Genomic DNA, 15593 nt, shown 5'->3' on the forward strand with positions numbered 1-15593 from the left:
ATATGATGAAACAAGACGTGCAGAAAGCTGCACTTGCAAACTTCATATGTTAACATACTGACAATGACAATGCATCATAGTTTAGCATATAAGCAGGCTAATATCTACCAATTAGCAATTAATCGTATATACAGCTAATGCTAATAGAGGAAAATATCAAACTGACTAACAGGATGATGACGTGACATATATACACACATATATATATATTGGTTTTCTTAGAAGTGACACCTATAATGTGACTAAAAACGTAAATATTCAGTGCCGTAGTTTAAGTGTTGACGAGGTTTCCTAAATGTTTACTCCCAACATGTCCAAAGCCATAAAAAGAGTTCTTGAAGATGTCATTGGTAGCTGGGAAATGTGTATTGTGTCAGAGCTGATCTGAGCTGACAGGTGACAAAAACACCAGGACTCACACATGGGAGCAGCTGGGAGCATAATATCTGGAGATAATAATGCATGAAAACAAGACATTGTTGTAACACGAGCTGGGATATTCAAGCAACTGATCCACTCGCTTAATGAAACGGTTTCCATGTCTGTGCTCCGGTTAAAGCCCATCAGAAGTCTGCAGCCCGCCTGTCACATCGCTAACTCTTGTTATTCACTGGAGCCTTTCTGTCGGTATGACTTACACCTGTCCTCTCTTGTTGGCCTCCATCCCTCGTTCCCTCTCTTTGGTTAAAACTGCAATGTCTCGACCCCGGTTCAAGTGCAGACATGACAGCTGGAGATGTCACCTCACGGTTTCCTGCTTCCCCCCATCTACCTCCGTCTCCGTCTTTGTCTGGTGACCGCCTGACACTGTGAGGAGCTTGACATGACAGGTTTAGATGTCATCTCACCGCTACATGACCCTCCGCTACCCCCGCGCCTCGCTCCCTCTCGCTTCCTCCCTTTCTCCGAGCGCTCTCACCCTCTGTCTCAAACTCTTAGCGGTGACCTCTTCAGGTGCAGACATGACAGGTGTAGATGTCACGGCGTCTCTCTCCGTCTCTGTTTCGTGACCTCTTGACTCCCCGCGGTGCGCGACATGACAGGTGTGGATGTCACCTACAAGTGGACCTCACCACTGCTCTCTCCCCTCTAATCTGTCCTCCCTCATCGCCCCCATTCGCTGATCCCTCATGTGGACAAGCAGCTGACCTTTGCATCCTTGTTTCCTTTCTGCTCGTCTTTCCTCCATTTCTTTATGTCGACACATTGGTCACAATCTTTCCATTTGTGTCAGCAGCATCGTTTCCTACATCTGTCATGTCATTGACTGATTAAAGAGAATTCCACTTTTTAAATCTTGTTTTCATATGTTGGTATTAATATATTTGATGTAAACAGCCTCTTTTCATTTTAGATTATAAACTTGTATAGTCATGGGACAGTTAGTGATACTGTAGCTGTGAACTATACAACTACAAAAATAGAACTGAACATAGTATAGCTATAAGCTTTTATTTCTGTCCAGCACATTCAAAAAAAAAAACTAGTGGTAGCTCAGTGATTAGCGCTTTGGGCCACTGATCAGAGGGTTCAAGGCCCAACTCCACCAAGCTGCCACTGGTCCCTGAGCAAGGCCCTGAACCCTCCAATGATGCTGACCCTGCATCTTCCAGCTTCCTGGGATATCCGAAAAGAGAATTCGAGACCAATGGAGTACATAAAATATAAATAAACACATGTCGTGCAAGTGGCAGGTATTTTGTTAAGTGCACAAAACTGAATGAAAATGTGAGAAAAAGTCCCACGAACGAAGCATCCTAAATCAAAAGGTTTCAATTAACCATTTCTGCAATGGAAACACATCCTCACTGATGTTGTAAGAGACCAGAAAAGCACAGGGACAATTTAGAATCACCAATTAACACAGAGCGAGAACCCACGCTGCACAGGAAGAACATGCAAACTCCACGCAGAAAGATGCCAGTCGTACTAACCGGGGCTCGAACTGGGGATCTTCTAGCTGTGAGGCGATGGTGTTAACCACTGAACCACCGTGCAGCCCCATTAAAAACAGTTCACGTTGAAGTCACCCAGAGGCTATGTCTGTCTTTTACAGTCAGTAATCACAACCATCTCACTCAGCCCTGGGTTTTCAAGCATGTAGGAGAACCAATAATGACTGTACTTCAACATAAAACACGGACTACAATATTTTGCTAATATTAGCACCTCAGTTCAGTACATAGGTGCTAAATATGGGTGCTACTACTGCTACAAAAATTCTACTTAATCCTGCATAACTGAGTCTTCTCTAAAGTGTGGAAAGCAACATAAAGTCACATTAACAAAACGCACAATGTTAGGCTGTGCTTGTTATTACCAGTTGTACACAGAGCTGGGATCAGTGTTTCTAGGTTGAGTTAAGACTGTAGCTGCTCTTTACATGTTAATAACTTATCGTTTGTTTCATCATTAGATCAACTATCAAACTAACTTTTTAACTGCACCACAGATGTTCAGGTCCAGGTGCTTGTGAAGAGCTTAACCCGCCGCTCACCGAGCCTTTAACCTAACAAAGCGATGCCACCGCCCCTCCTCTCCTCCCACCACTGACCTCTGAGCTCCAGTTGAAGTGGAGACATGACAGGTGGAGGTGTCACCTCCTCAATAACAGCCTGCTCCGCTCCTCCTGCTGCTCCTCCTCCTCCAGTCCCTCCCCTCCTGCCCTGCACTCTCAGGTCAGTGCACATGATTACCATGAAAACTGCCCCCATGCTTTCCTACAACTTCCCATGACTTCCCACACTTTGGCACCTTGCAGCACTAAGTCACTGCTACAGATTGTTGGACACGGTGCCGTCGACCTTCTGAAGTCCTGACATTCAGCTTGATGGGACGTAATCGTGTTCTTTGGTAGGAAGCTGATGAGAAACCACATCCATGTTGCTGCAGTGGTGATTCTCGAACCTCTACAGGTTTTAGGGTCTCAAACTTCCCAATCACAGACGGTAGAATGTGATGAAAACAATTAACTTTTTTCTTCCATTTGATTTGATTTTATTTTTTGACGCATTTAAATTTGATAGTATGTTTGACCAACAGTATCTCAGGAACTATTACAGATCAAAGCCTGACATTCCAGTTATTTCACATCATGACATTGATTATTAATCTGCAATAGAAAAAACATTTTCTAGGTAGTTTTTGAGAACTATTTTGAAACTCCAGAGCTCTTTTCTAATTGAATAACTCTATCGAGGAATATTTTTGTTTTTGTGGTAGAGCTCGTCAAACTGGTTCAATGAGTTATGAAAGTTCAACAAATTAACATCCTTTTTGTGATCATATATTTCATACTAAAAAGCACTCAGTTTTGTTTCGTATTCCTGTGACGTGCAGCTACATGTAGATGAGGAAATATCACAAGTTGTCTTCTGCAGTATCAGCTTTTTGTTCATTTGTGCTCAAAGATGGGAGAGTTTCAATTTTTTTTTTTCTTATTTCAGCTCACCCATAATCAGGTATTATTAGATGTACTTGTCCAATATTACATTCTGAATAGACACTATAATGAGAAATCACAATTTAAATTTCAGGCTTTTATCTTTTATAGGTCCTGAGATATTGTTGTTTAAATAACCTTAAATTTCAATAAGTGAAAAGAGGTGCTGGAACTGAGTTAATTGTGGGCAATTTAAAAAAAAAAAAATCTACTTGGTATTTTAAGTTGAAATTTCATTGATGCTATTATAAACATCTATACTTCAATATGAAGTAAATCAGAGATGGCCGCGCAGAAGGCCCCTGATGATTCGAGGTGGGTTGGTTAAATGACGTGTACCTGGTGTGTATGTGAGGAACTTGTTGGCCATGTGAGCCAGTGGTAGGATGGGGATCATACAGTTGTCGCCGTTGGTTTCGATGAAGTCGTGGCGAGTGATGGCGGTGGGATCGATGTGGTGCTCCCTGAACGGTCGGATAAATGCCTGTGAAAAGTTAAAGACACAGAGAGAGAAAAATTATGGGCTGTGTAACAAACAAAACACATCCTTTCTGTGTATCCTTCCTTCGTCTGAGCTCAGCACAACTTTGTCCTCAAACATTTCATGCTTGCAACATGCAGCACTGGACTGTCATGAACCAATCGTTAGGTTACATTTGTGTGATGTCAGTTTGAATGGAGACACACAGAAATCATTATGATGAAATGTTCGTCCCTCTTTTGATAAACCGAATACTGATGAAAGAAGTTCCCACAGATTCCAAACTGCTCAAAAATACTTTTGTAAGTGCATCATAAAACATAATGTTCTATAATTACTGAAACCTCAATCATTTCTACAGCAGTCATGACAACTAGCTTTATTCTGAAACCTTTATATGTTTCTATTCGGGTGAAATGTGTTCGCTTGCTTTTGATCCTGTAGTTAAACATACACAGTTAATGAAGCTAATGGGATAACAGCGATGAAGCACAGAGAGGCTGGAAGTCACTGCTTCATTTACATTCACTTGAAATCACAACACAAAACATTGTTTACAGTCTTTACACAAATGCAGATCAAACACACAAACACACGCAGCACATTTAGTGATGCCAAACATCCTGCGTAACCCCAAAGCTCATATCCAGCATCCTAATAAACCACAGAACAGCAGTCGGCTCGCGCAAACACGCTCGTGCACATAAATGACCTGTGGACGGTGCACATCAATTCAAAAATGCGAGCTTCACAACACACACGCGTGCTCATGAAAACCCCACCTGCACTGTGCAGAGGCAGACACCTGTCTGTGAGAGCACGGGGGTCTCAAATGAAAGACTGAATCTGAATCTCAGAAGCACAAAAGAGGACAAAAAGAAACACACCCACATGCACACACAGGATAAAGGTAATTTATTTTCCTCTGTGGAGAAAGCAAAAAAAAAAAAAAAGAGAAGGTTTGCATGTGTTTTGGTGTGCCGTGTGTGTGTGTCCACAGATGTTTGTGTGTGTGTGCAGCCGCGGAAGCATCAGCATGAAAACTCATTATAGTCGGCGGTTAGCTGTTCGAAACAATCACACTCGCCCATCAGCGGACACATCTTTTGGTAGGTGTCACCGCAAACACCGAAACTATCTGTTCATGTCCTCACAATTATGTGCCCATCGCCGTTCTGTTCTGCCTCTCCCCCACCTCTCCTCCCCCCTCTCCCCCCTCCTCCTCTCACTGCAGCCCTCAGCTAGATGAAAGGCCGGCTAAGCCGTGGAGGTCGTGCCGAGCAGGGCGGCATCGGCGCTCCCAGTTAACGGCGGGCCACCGGTCGCTGCGTGTCCTCTAATCCCACACCGTTTAACGGCCTGCCTTGCAAGACGTCCGTTAATCACCAGCTCACATCGCCCATCGCCCCAGCAACCAGCGCCGTCCCACTGCTCGGACGGACACGCCCTTCCACCCCCTTCTTTTTTTTGTGTGTGTGTCCTTCCGACCTTTTTGCTATATTTTCATCTCACTTTCTGTCGTTTTTTTTTCTTCTTTTATTTCTCTCTTTTTGGACAAATGTTTCTGTGCTCCTAACTATCGCTCTCCTTCATCCCCTTTCTGGCCTTTTAGTAGGAACCGACTTCCATAATTCAATTAAGCCTTCGTCTAATCAGTCTCACCAGAGAGCCGCCTTGAAAAAGACATGTTGGTTAAAGATGCAACAAGAAAAGAGGGAAACTGACACAAGGAGAGAGAAGTGCTGATGCTTTAAAAGAGGACTATAGAAGTAAAACAGACAGGGAGGGAGGATCTTCAAACATACATCCCTAAACTGGAAGCACATCTGGCAAATTTCAGTGTGAATCGAGCATCATTGGGAACTAATGAGCGTGACTTTGTCCTCAAAGTGGTGTCATTAGAGGACTGCGAAATCCTTGTTGAGTCAATTAAAGCTCAACGACATGATGACGACAAAAAAAACAGCATGGCCCAAAGCCTCGCCAAGGAATTGTTCTGAACACTACTGGGAGATTGTCGCGCACTTTTTAAGACTGTGCTGCGATTTTAGTGCTGTGGAGGGAGAGAGAGGAAAAAAAAGAGGCTTTTACGGGCTCAAATCAAAGCAGTTTCTAATGAAGAACAGCAGCAGCAGCAGCACAATGTGGAATAATTCTGCTTTTTTTCTGAGCGACATTGGAATTAAAGGAGGTGTGACGGTGACAGAAACAAGCACCGTGTGACACTCAGGTTTGGGATTTTGCACATCACAGGTTTGTGTCCAAGAAAAGTGCATTTCTACATGATGCACGTTTGGAGGAATGATGTTAATATTGTATGTTGCTGCTCGAGAGCTTCAGGGACGGGCCTTGTTTGTGTTTTAATGAATTAAATTGTTTTTAAGTATAAATAAATAAAACGTGAATCAGTGCATGTTTTTATTAACTACCTTTATGCAAATATATTCAAGAGGACACGAGGAGGTTACACAATTAACTGACTTTTCATCGCTGCTTCCTACTTATTTCTGTTTTTTTTTTTTTTTCCTTTTTTTTTGTATTTAACCTCTGTTTAAGTAGGTAAATCCCACTGAGGTTAGCAGCCTCTTTTACAAGGGAGACAGGACAACACAACATTAGGCACACAAATAAGACAAAGCTGAAATCAGGGTTTTTTAAAAAAAAAAAAAAAAAGAGGAAGTTAGAAAGCAGTTGTCAGCATTAAGAAAAAAAAAAAAAAGAGGCCAAGCGTCCTCGTCTAGAATAAAACCAGGTTGGGATTGAGTTTGTGCAGCCACTCAGCGGCCTTCACTTCTGGTAAAATTGGTTATGATGCAACAACAGCGGATTTATGACACTGCAGGCAAAGTATGGCAAAAAAAAAAAATCAGAGAGCCGGAGTCCATACGTGCAGACGACACGTGTCTGCATTAATACCTCTACAATCCGAGCGACGTCTTTAAAGAGGCCTTAACAAATAAAGGCGACAGGGAGGTGGGAACAAAGCCAGGACGTACACATGTACACGCAGGACATACTTACACAAACAGAAGAAAAAAAAAAACCTAACAAAACACAGAACAAACAAGCGACAAAGAGCGACACCGGCTTCAAATGCTCCGTCTAGCTTTATAACTGCAACCACTATTAGCCTCAGGTGTTCTGCGTCGCGCTCGTCTTTCATATTCAAACTAGCCTTAACTGGGAGCACAGGCCCGCTTTATTCTCAGGTTCCAAACTCACATAAAAAAAAAAAAACACAACTAAGGTGTTAGTTTGTCTGTTGCACACACACACACACACACACACACACACACACACACACATACACTGTATTTTCCACTGGCCTATTGTCATCCCTCTGTTCTCTGCAAAAGTCCATTCTTCTCTTCCAGTTAAAGTCTTTATTAGAGGTCTCCTACAGTGTCCAACACACCATGCAAATCTGTGCCTGCCGCTGTGCCTTTGGTCCCGGTAACTACCCCAAACCTCACTAAATGCCACATCATAAATAAACATCAAAACCACATAATACCTTGGCACAAAACACAAAAAAGTAACACGGGGCTCCAAAAAAAATAAAAAAAACCAGCCTTCAGAGGCTTCTGACTGTACAGCGCACATACAGGATTGGGTTATCTCAACTAAATGATCCTTATTAACAAAAATACAGGTGATCAGATAATTAATATGAAATCAACACAAAGTCAACAAAAGAAGGAAATCGTCTTTATCGAGCTGTATCTCAACTCTGTGGTATAATTCTATCATGAAGCTGCTATGAACAACAAACCCTTGTCATTTCTTTGGACATTTTTGTAGGCGTCTCCAATTCTGATATTAATATCTGCTTTAGCTTTGTTTTGGTTTCTACCACATTTTCAGAAAAGTGTGCAGCTTTTTAGCTAATTGCTCTGACAGTCCCACACAACCCAAAGTGAATCTTGCAAACCTCTTAAAGTTTGCTGCTGATGAGAGCAGGCGATCAAAAAACAACCAGTTTCCAGGCATTAACCAGAAGCATGGAGGCAACAAATGAAAAAAAAAAGATGACCACACTTTTTTTGCATGTTTTTTTTTTTTTTAAGCACAGCAAGGAAAGTCTCAGGTTTGTCCAAATGTTTTTGTTGTTTCTGACAAAGATGGAAAAGACTTAGTTGAAAAAAATGTGCTAAATATTGGAATACCTGCTTCAGTCTATATTTAAAAAAAAAAAAAAACACTTCTTCCTGCACATGTTAAAAAGACACTGCCAAGAACTGCATGAAATGTGTCATTTCTGTCGTCGAATAACTAATTCTGATTAATGTCGCTGTAATTTTGCTACAATATTACAGACAAACATGCATCTCTCTGTTCTGCACAGTAAAACAACCTGTTTCACAGCAGGTTGAGAATCAGTGCAGCTCTACGCTGAGCGGGCCACGGCGGTCAGAATATTTGCGGGTGCAGGCGGATGTGGACACACACGTTGCGGGAGCGAGCAGTAATGGTCAGAAATCCAGTGGGAGCAGGATTAAGAAAGCAGTCCCGCGCAGGGCTCTGGTTGCTAACTCTGTCTGCCGTCTGTTTGAGTCGTGTACTTGTTGGTTTATGTGAGCTGTCTCGCTGAAAACAGCTGCCGGAGGTAATGAGATCAGTGAAGGACAACCGAACAGCGGAGCTGTGGGCTGTTAAACCAAAGTAATGAGTTGCTAAAATGTTTCATGAAGCTGAAGGGAAGACGAAAGTTTTGACTGATAACTATGAGTAGGTTAGTTACTATGAACAGCATCTTTCAGATGAAGCAGAACTCATTAGAATATTGAAACACTGTCAGGTTTCTCCCATTTAAATAATGAGGGTTTGGTGACATTAAAAATCCAATAATTGTAACATATCTGTAGAGTCTTCTATGGGAAGCAATTTGACCAAAGGTGTGTTAATGTATCGGGCAGGTTTGTTGCTCTCCCTGAAGAGAAAACACTTTCACCTATGATGGAGGTGAAACTAAATGTCCACTTCTTATTCTTTTTATCTATTTATTTATTTTGAACTTATTCCGTGGTGATTTAAGGGCAACACTTTTTGCTAAATGTTTTGTAATGAAAAACCAAATCTTGTTTTAGGAAAGAAATAATCTTCAGGTGACGTATATTTAAACGGTTTTGGACGTTACAGTTTGTTTGCAATGTTCATTTATGACAGTTTTGTGATCAGTACAACACATTTTTTAACCATCTTACACGTCGATTTTATGTATGTTTCCAGTCTCCACTGTTGATATGCTCTTATCCAACAAAGTTCCTATAGGTTAGACAAAATCTGGTGTTACTTCTATAGGAAGAAACTACTGAAGTCAGGAGCCTTCCAGACTGAATAACTTTTGGCGGCTGGAGAAACAAACTATCTGTGAACACTTCTGCTGTTGCCACAACTGGCCCAACCCAATAAAAACTGCTACGTCTAACCTATTTAACATTTACTGAACGTTGCAGTCAACTCCAAACTAACATGTCAAAGATGTTGTCGGCATTTTGTTAAAATAGAAGAAACTTCTGTGTAAACTTCCAACATGTCAGCTCGTATAAAAACAGCAGGAGAACTCGTCTGCATTACTTCCTCTATAGTTGAAATCACAAGCTGATGAAGTTCTATCCTCAGAAATCATATAAATATCAGCAGCTGCTCTGAGTCTACTGCTCGTATAGGATAAAGAGGTTCTAGTGATGTAACAAGCTGCAAATACTAGCTTTTTAATGCTTATTTCTCATTAACAAAAGGTCATTTTTTGTCCTCTGTGGCCAATCGATTGGTTGAAAAGTAGCTCAGATTTCATTCAACCAAGATTTTCTTTATTTAACTGCAGTCCTACACACATAAATAACACAATTACAACAAATAGGTATGAAAACATTATTACTGCAGCTTTAAATGCTCCGTTAAAATTAAATAAAATTAGACAGCAGCAGTAGTGAGTTAATAAAACGTACAAATATGGCACAGTGGAGCTCAAGAATTACGAGTTATACTGTAAAATGTGCAGAACAATCTTTCTTGATTCATAACCAGCTTTCAACCTGCACTTCATAGGACTCACTCCTTGGATGGTTTGCAGAGAGAGAAGGAGGAAAGAACTACAAAAATGACAGACTTTAGTCACTTTAAATTATTTAAATCTCATGTCAAATGCACTTTCAAGACTGCAGCAGTCAAGTTTATCTGTGTTAACATATAATATAGACTTTTATGCAGCTGTAAATTACTACATGCATCAGCATCAGTGTGTAGATCTTACTTCTGACATCTCACAACTCATTATGAGGCCGATTCTGTGCGACTGAGCATCACCTTGTTATAGTAATGACATTACACATGAATATAAATGACTCGACACTTTTGCGTCTGGTCTGTTATAATGAGCATTTTTTAAAATACGCATTTCCTCTTGCGGTGGTGCAAAGTTCCCGTGACAAATTACATGAATTTTAATTAAATTGTGAATAATATTATATGATTATTAATCATACATTGATAATATATGAGTTCAGTGTGAATAACAACTATTGTTTTAATTGGGGTTTCAAAACACACATTAGCTCCAACATTTCATTGAATTATTTATCTATGAATTATTCATACGTACAAGAAACGGCAGATAAAACACACACACACACACACACACACACACTCACGAAATTCTCCCCCCATTAATCAAAACAAAGTTCACATGAACCAATCTGCATGCTGCACCTGATCACCCTGATTTTAATTGGATGAAATGGAGATAACCTTTAGTCTAATTGGCTGAGGGAGATGTGGCAAAAGTGTGTGCGCACATTAGTGCAGGTGATGTATTTTAACGTGCAAATTGAGTGTGTGCACATCCATCTCAGACACACCCACGTATGTATGTGCGCGTCTCCTGCGAGGTGACAGGTTGGTGGGGATTCAAGGTGAGGCCGTGAACAACTCGTGGCCCCCCGGGCGCGTCGGGAGCCGCGGACATCGCCGTCCGCGGGGAGTTTCCTCTGTGTTACAGTGACATTTAGTTTCCAGGTCACTATGGCGGTCCCGGAGCTCGGGGGAATAAGGTGCAGTACCACGCTGCCATGGTGACACAGCCTCAGGAGAGACGGGACGCCGCTACAGCGCAGTGTCATTAATCCTCACTGGGTCAGTCCAGCGCTTTACTATAATCGGAAACATTTTAAAAACTGTCTGAAGCAGGAATAAGTGTGTCTTCTGAGTCTGTCGCACAGAAAACCAGTTTTTAACCATCCAGTTGAATTTGAATGATTTAAAAAAAAAAAAAAAAAAAAAAAGGCCAATTTTTTAAAAATTAGCCTTTAAAAATGAGAAAAAAACTGAATTTTTATCATCTCATCATTGTCCTTGTCTATTTTTTCCTTGTATTTTAATTTGAAATTGTGTGCAAAGTAATTAATAAGGGGGGGAAAAAAACAACCTCTACTGATATTTACAGTAATTTTAGTGGAATGATTATTAGAATTATCACGGGAAAAGTTTGGTGTTTTAAAAAGTTCTCTCTGTTGAGGATTACATCCATTTAACATGAGGCCTTGAAAGAAGCTCAGGCTCGCTCAGTTCTTTGCTGCCAACTAGTCGGAAGAATCAAAAGTTTAATGATTAGCTATAATTGCATATATATTGAACGGCAAACCAACTATTAAAGGAGTGAGAACTGTTCTTGTAAAACCCATCATGAGTCAAATAACCTGTAAGACACGTTTAAAACACATCTATGTACGACCAACTCTATGTGTTGACACAAGCCCAAGTTGGCCAAAAGCATGGGCCTAATGTCTAGCATGGCTGTGTCAAGGAACGTGAGGATAACTGCTTTATTTACTAGAACGTGTGGTTGTGTGTGCTCACCTTGCCAATAACAGGGATGTCCACAGACCCCCAGGTGTCGGCCCCCCAGTGGACCATCCCCGACGCAAAGTCTGCCGTCACTATTCCTAGGACTGGCACACAAACACAGAAATACATGGAGAAAATAAAAGAGGAATAACATATGTTGTTATTAGATGTAAACATTTAGGAATCATTTCCAACATTAATAAAAAAAAATGATCTGAACGACGGATAGTTTTAATGGAATATGTGCACTTTATATTCAGATTGATTCTGATGAGCGCCAGCTTACCGATGCCGAGGACGATCCTGTAGATGTGGACGGTGGAGAAGTGCAGGAGGAGGAAGGAGAAGTTGATGATGAAGAGGAAGAGGCACAGAATCACACACACCCACTCCTGCAGCCGTTTACCTGCAGCAGAACAACAACAACATTTTCTATCTCAGCATCATGGAAATACAGATTAACTTGCTGGGCAGAGAGGAAAGGAGATAGAAATCTGAAAAAGAATGAAGAAGAAGGTTTTTCAGCTCCGATATTCTGTTTTAATGAACCGGGTCCCTGCACAACCACTGGGAGAACAAGTCGCTCCTCACTGAGGGTCAAAGGACAATTCACCCACAAACCACTGTGTGTGTGTGTGCGCGGTGTTAATATGTAATCAGTCAGATGAAGACAAGTGTACTCCGGGCTGCAGGGTCGCGACCTCTCATATGTGAAACACCAGCGCTGATGCAGCAGCGACACACACACACACACACACACATAAAGGCTGTTTCAGGTGGGAGGCGGCTCTCTGCAGGGACGAGGCCAAACTCACAGGTCAGCAGCACGAACGAAAGGACGCGGGGAGAGGGACCGACTAAAACTATCATACTCTAAACTGGCAATTCAGCAATATTACGAAGGGGGAGGGGACGGGAGGGTCAAACCCTTCAGCCACGCAGCGCCCAAGATCAGGGATATTGAATTATTGAAAGCGCACACATCTCATTGATCTAATTTGCACCACGTTCCATCCTGGTGGCTTCAGTTTTCCCCATCTTTGCGTCGTTCCTCCCCGGCTGCTCTCACACGTCTGCGCGAGCCGGAAACATGACATCAGCTCAACAAAGACGACAAAACATCCAAACATCCTCTTTCAAAACCCCCTTCCCACCTCTTTCTCCTAATCCCTCTGTCTTTGCCAATCTAACGTGCTCCTAAAACTTTAATGTGTTCAGATCCTAATGTATCACACGGCATTAGCAGCCTATAAGATATTCATGACAGTTTTTTCTAATAAAGCACACAGGCCGGTGCGGCGTGTGCGCCTATAGACCTGCGCGACTATGAATATGCTATCAGCCTCTCATAAGGTATGGACTGAAGTGGTCACAGGAGATTTAGAATATGTGATTATGGATATTTCGCGAATCATCAAATGTGACCCTTCACCTTCTAAAAATAGACGCCATCAAAGAAGTGAGGAGACAGATGGCTAATTCAAGTGGAGATGGAAGTTCAGCTCCGAAATGAGTTTGACTTTGCGAGTTGTTGCAAGCTGTTTTAAAAAAAAATTCTCGTTTCTGCTGTCGGCTGCGCTGCGGTCGGACAAGAGAAAGCATCGAGCATCTATCGGCGCACTGCGACACTAAACATGGTAGAGTTCCACATTTTGGTTGAGTTCTGGTTTGGCTTTTTACATTAACACCACTCACATCTGTATGATAAAGATAACAGCTGATGGTTTAGCTTCCAATACAAACAACTCGACTGTCACTAAAACTAACTTGTAAACTATTTCTTTATTCCTCATGAAAAGTTGTTTATTTGTGGAACTATTTCTTGCCCGGCAGTAGTGACTTCCTGGTGTCTCTGAGTGCTTTTATTTGCATCCCTTTTCTGATCATATCCAGGATATGAGGTTGACGTGGTGCAGAGAGAAATCCGGTTATTCATTTGCCGATATCCACAACAAACACTAGCTCCTGATTATTGAGCGCTCTTTGCACGAGTGATGTTCACAACACAAAACCGAGGATTTATTCTAACCTTTCTGTACCTGTTAGCTCACCTTTAAATGAATTTGACTGTGGCGTTTGGAAATGACTTTTTGCTTATAAACAGACTGAGCATTGTTAAATGCCACCGCTGCAGATTTGGTTTATCCAAATTTTTTTTAGCAAAACGAGACGAGAGCAACGAAATTTCCATCTTTTCACCAACTGCGTGACATGGTTGGACTGTACATGAGACCAGAGGAAACTACAAAGTGAGATTCATCGTTAGCGTTGTACAAACTGTGTGGAACATCACTTTTTCGTGCTTCTGTTTGTCAGTTTGCCGAAGCCGCACCTGTGCAGGTAGTCGGCAGCAGAGACAGGATGTGTACCTGCAACGGTGTCCTGGTTTCTTTCTGTGTTCTCCAGTTAGCATGACTGGGTTGAACAGAATCTGGAAAAGAGGCTTATCCAGGTTTCTGAAATGTGGATATATTTGCATATGCAAACATAGAAATGGGACACTCCCATCACGTATTCAAATCCATGTAAATGCAGCCTCTGTTGGTTGCAGAGCATTCTCACAATAACAATAACGTGGTTCTTTAACGTCACTGCTCGTAACCAGCACTTCAGCTTTTCTATGAGATAATCAAACTATGAAGGAAATAAAAACCATTTCATTATCAGCCAGAAAAAAGCCAGCGTGGCTAACTCTTACTATTTTCATTATCTGCACTGTGCAAAGCAAACCAGCAGCTTGTTTAGTGATTTTCTTCCAACTTTCAGTGAATAAGCAAGCAAACATATTCCCCAACGCTTTTGTTTCTAACACAACTGACAATCCAGTATAGCTTTACCTTTAAATCATCAACTTTCCTTCAGTTATTCTATCTCAAGCAACAGTGACTACATGGAAAAAAAAAAAAAAAAAAAAAAAAAAAAAAAAACAGGCCCCACCATATGTTGAGGATGTAACCTGTTTACAGTCAGCAGTATATCTGCTTCACAGTGGTAACAGGATGAGAACATCTGTTACTTACACAGAATACCAGCCTTGTGTGCCTGAGCAGATGAAGCTACACAACAGGCGAAATGAAATGTCACTGAGAACGCAGCAAACGTCAGAATTCCAGCAGATAGAATGGAAACGCTGAGCATGTTCTATCAGTGTAGAAACGGCTCAAACAAAAAAACTATGAATGTCCACGCCATCATTTAAATCAGCCTAAGGAGCTGACAACCTTTTAGCACCTGTTCTGCTACATAATCTGGTTTATCTTTTCATCCAAATGCTATGTGGCTGCTTTCTAAGACATAAATTATATTTATTGTTCTTGGAGGTGCATCCCCAACATTGGCCTTCTGCAAATACAGTGTATTAATGAGGTAATACAGGCCCTGATCATAGGACAGCATCAGTCAGTCATAGGCCTTTTATGACCAAACATACAGTGAAGATATTGTTTGGATTAAAAATAACATATGTGTTTCATAGATTGCATACAAGATGTGTGATTCAGGTAATTAGATATCTGCAACATTTAAAGTGAAATGATGCAATTTAATAAAGAACCATTGGCTCCTCTGACTGCTTTTGGTATTAATTACACATGTTGCACTGATTTGTACAGGATTTTAATTTCCTCATTCACTTATATTGTTTTTATTTAGCATTTTTTACTTTAGCATATTTTTGTTATTTATTATTTATTTGTATTGTAGCCACTTTACTCCTCATGTTCGCTGCTGTAACAACAGAATTTACCCCTAGGGATCAATAAAGTATTCCTTTTCTATTCTATTCTATTTTATTCTATTCTATTCTATTCTATTCTATTCTATTCT

General features: G+C 41.2%; 1 protein-coding gene across 1 annotated transcript in view; it reads right to left on the reverse strand.

The window, feature by feature from the left end:
* The window catches only part of LOC103358434 (transmembrane protein 189), a 48798-nt gene that overhangs the window by 11244 nt on the left and 21961 nt on the right, over positions 1-15593 (reverse strand). The window contains exons 2-4 of the mRNA XM_008283403.1: positions 12055-12174; positions 11781-11872; positions 3782-3926 (exon numbers count right to left, since the gene is read on the reverse strand). Of these exons, the coding sequence (XP_008281625.1) occupies positions 3782-3926; positions 11781-11872; positions 12055-12174 (357 nt within the window). The remainder of the gene's footprint in view (positions 1-3781; positions 3927-11780; positions 11873-12054; positions 12175-15593) is intronic.

This window comes from Stegastes partitus, unplaced genomic scaffold (assembly GCF_000690725.1).
Source record: "Stegastes partitus isolate 25-593 unplaced genomic scaffold, Stegastes_partitus-1.0.2 Scaffold309, whole genome shotgun sequence".
In the NCBI taxonomy this organism is placed as follows: Eukaryota; Metazoa; Chordata; class Actinopteri; family Pomacentridae; genus Stegastes; species Stegastes partitus.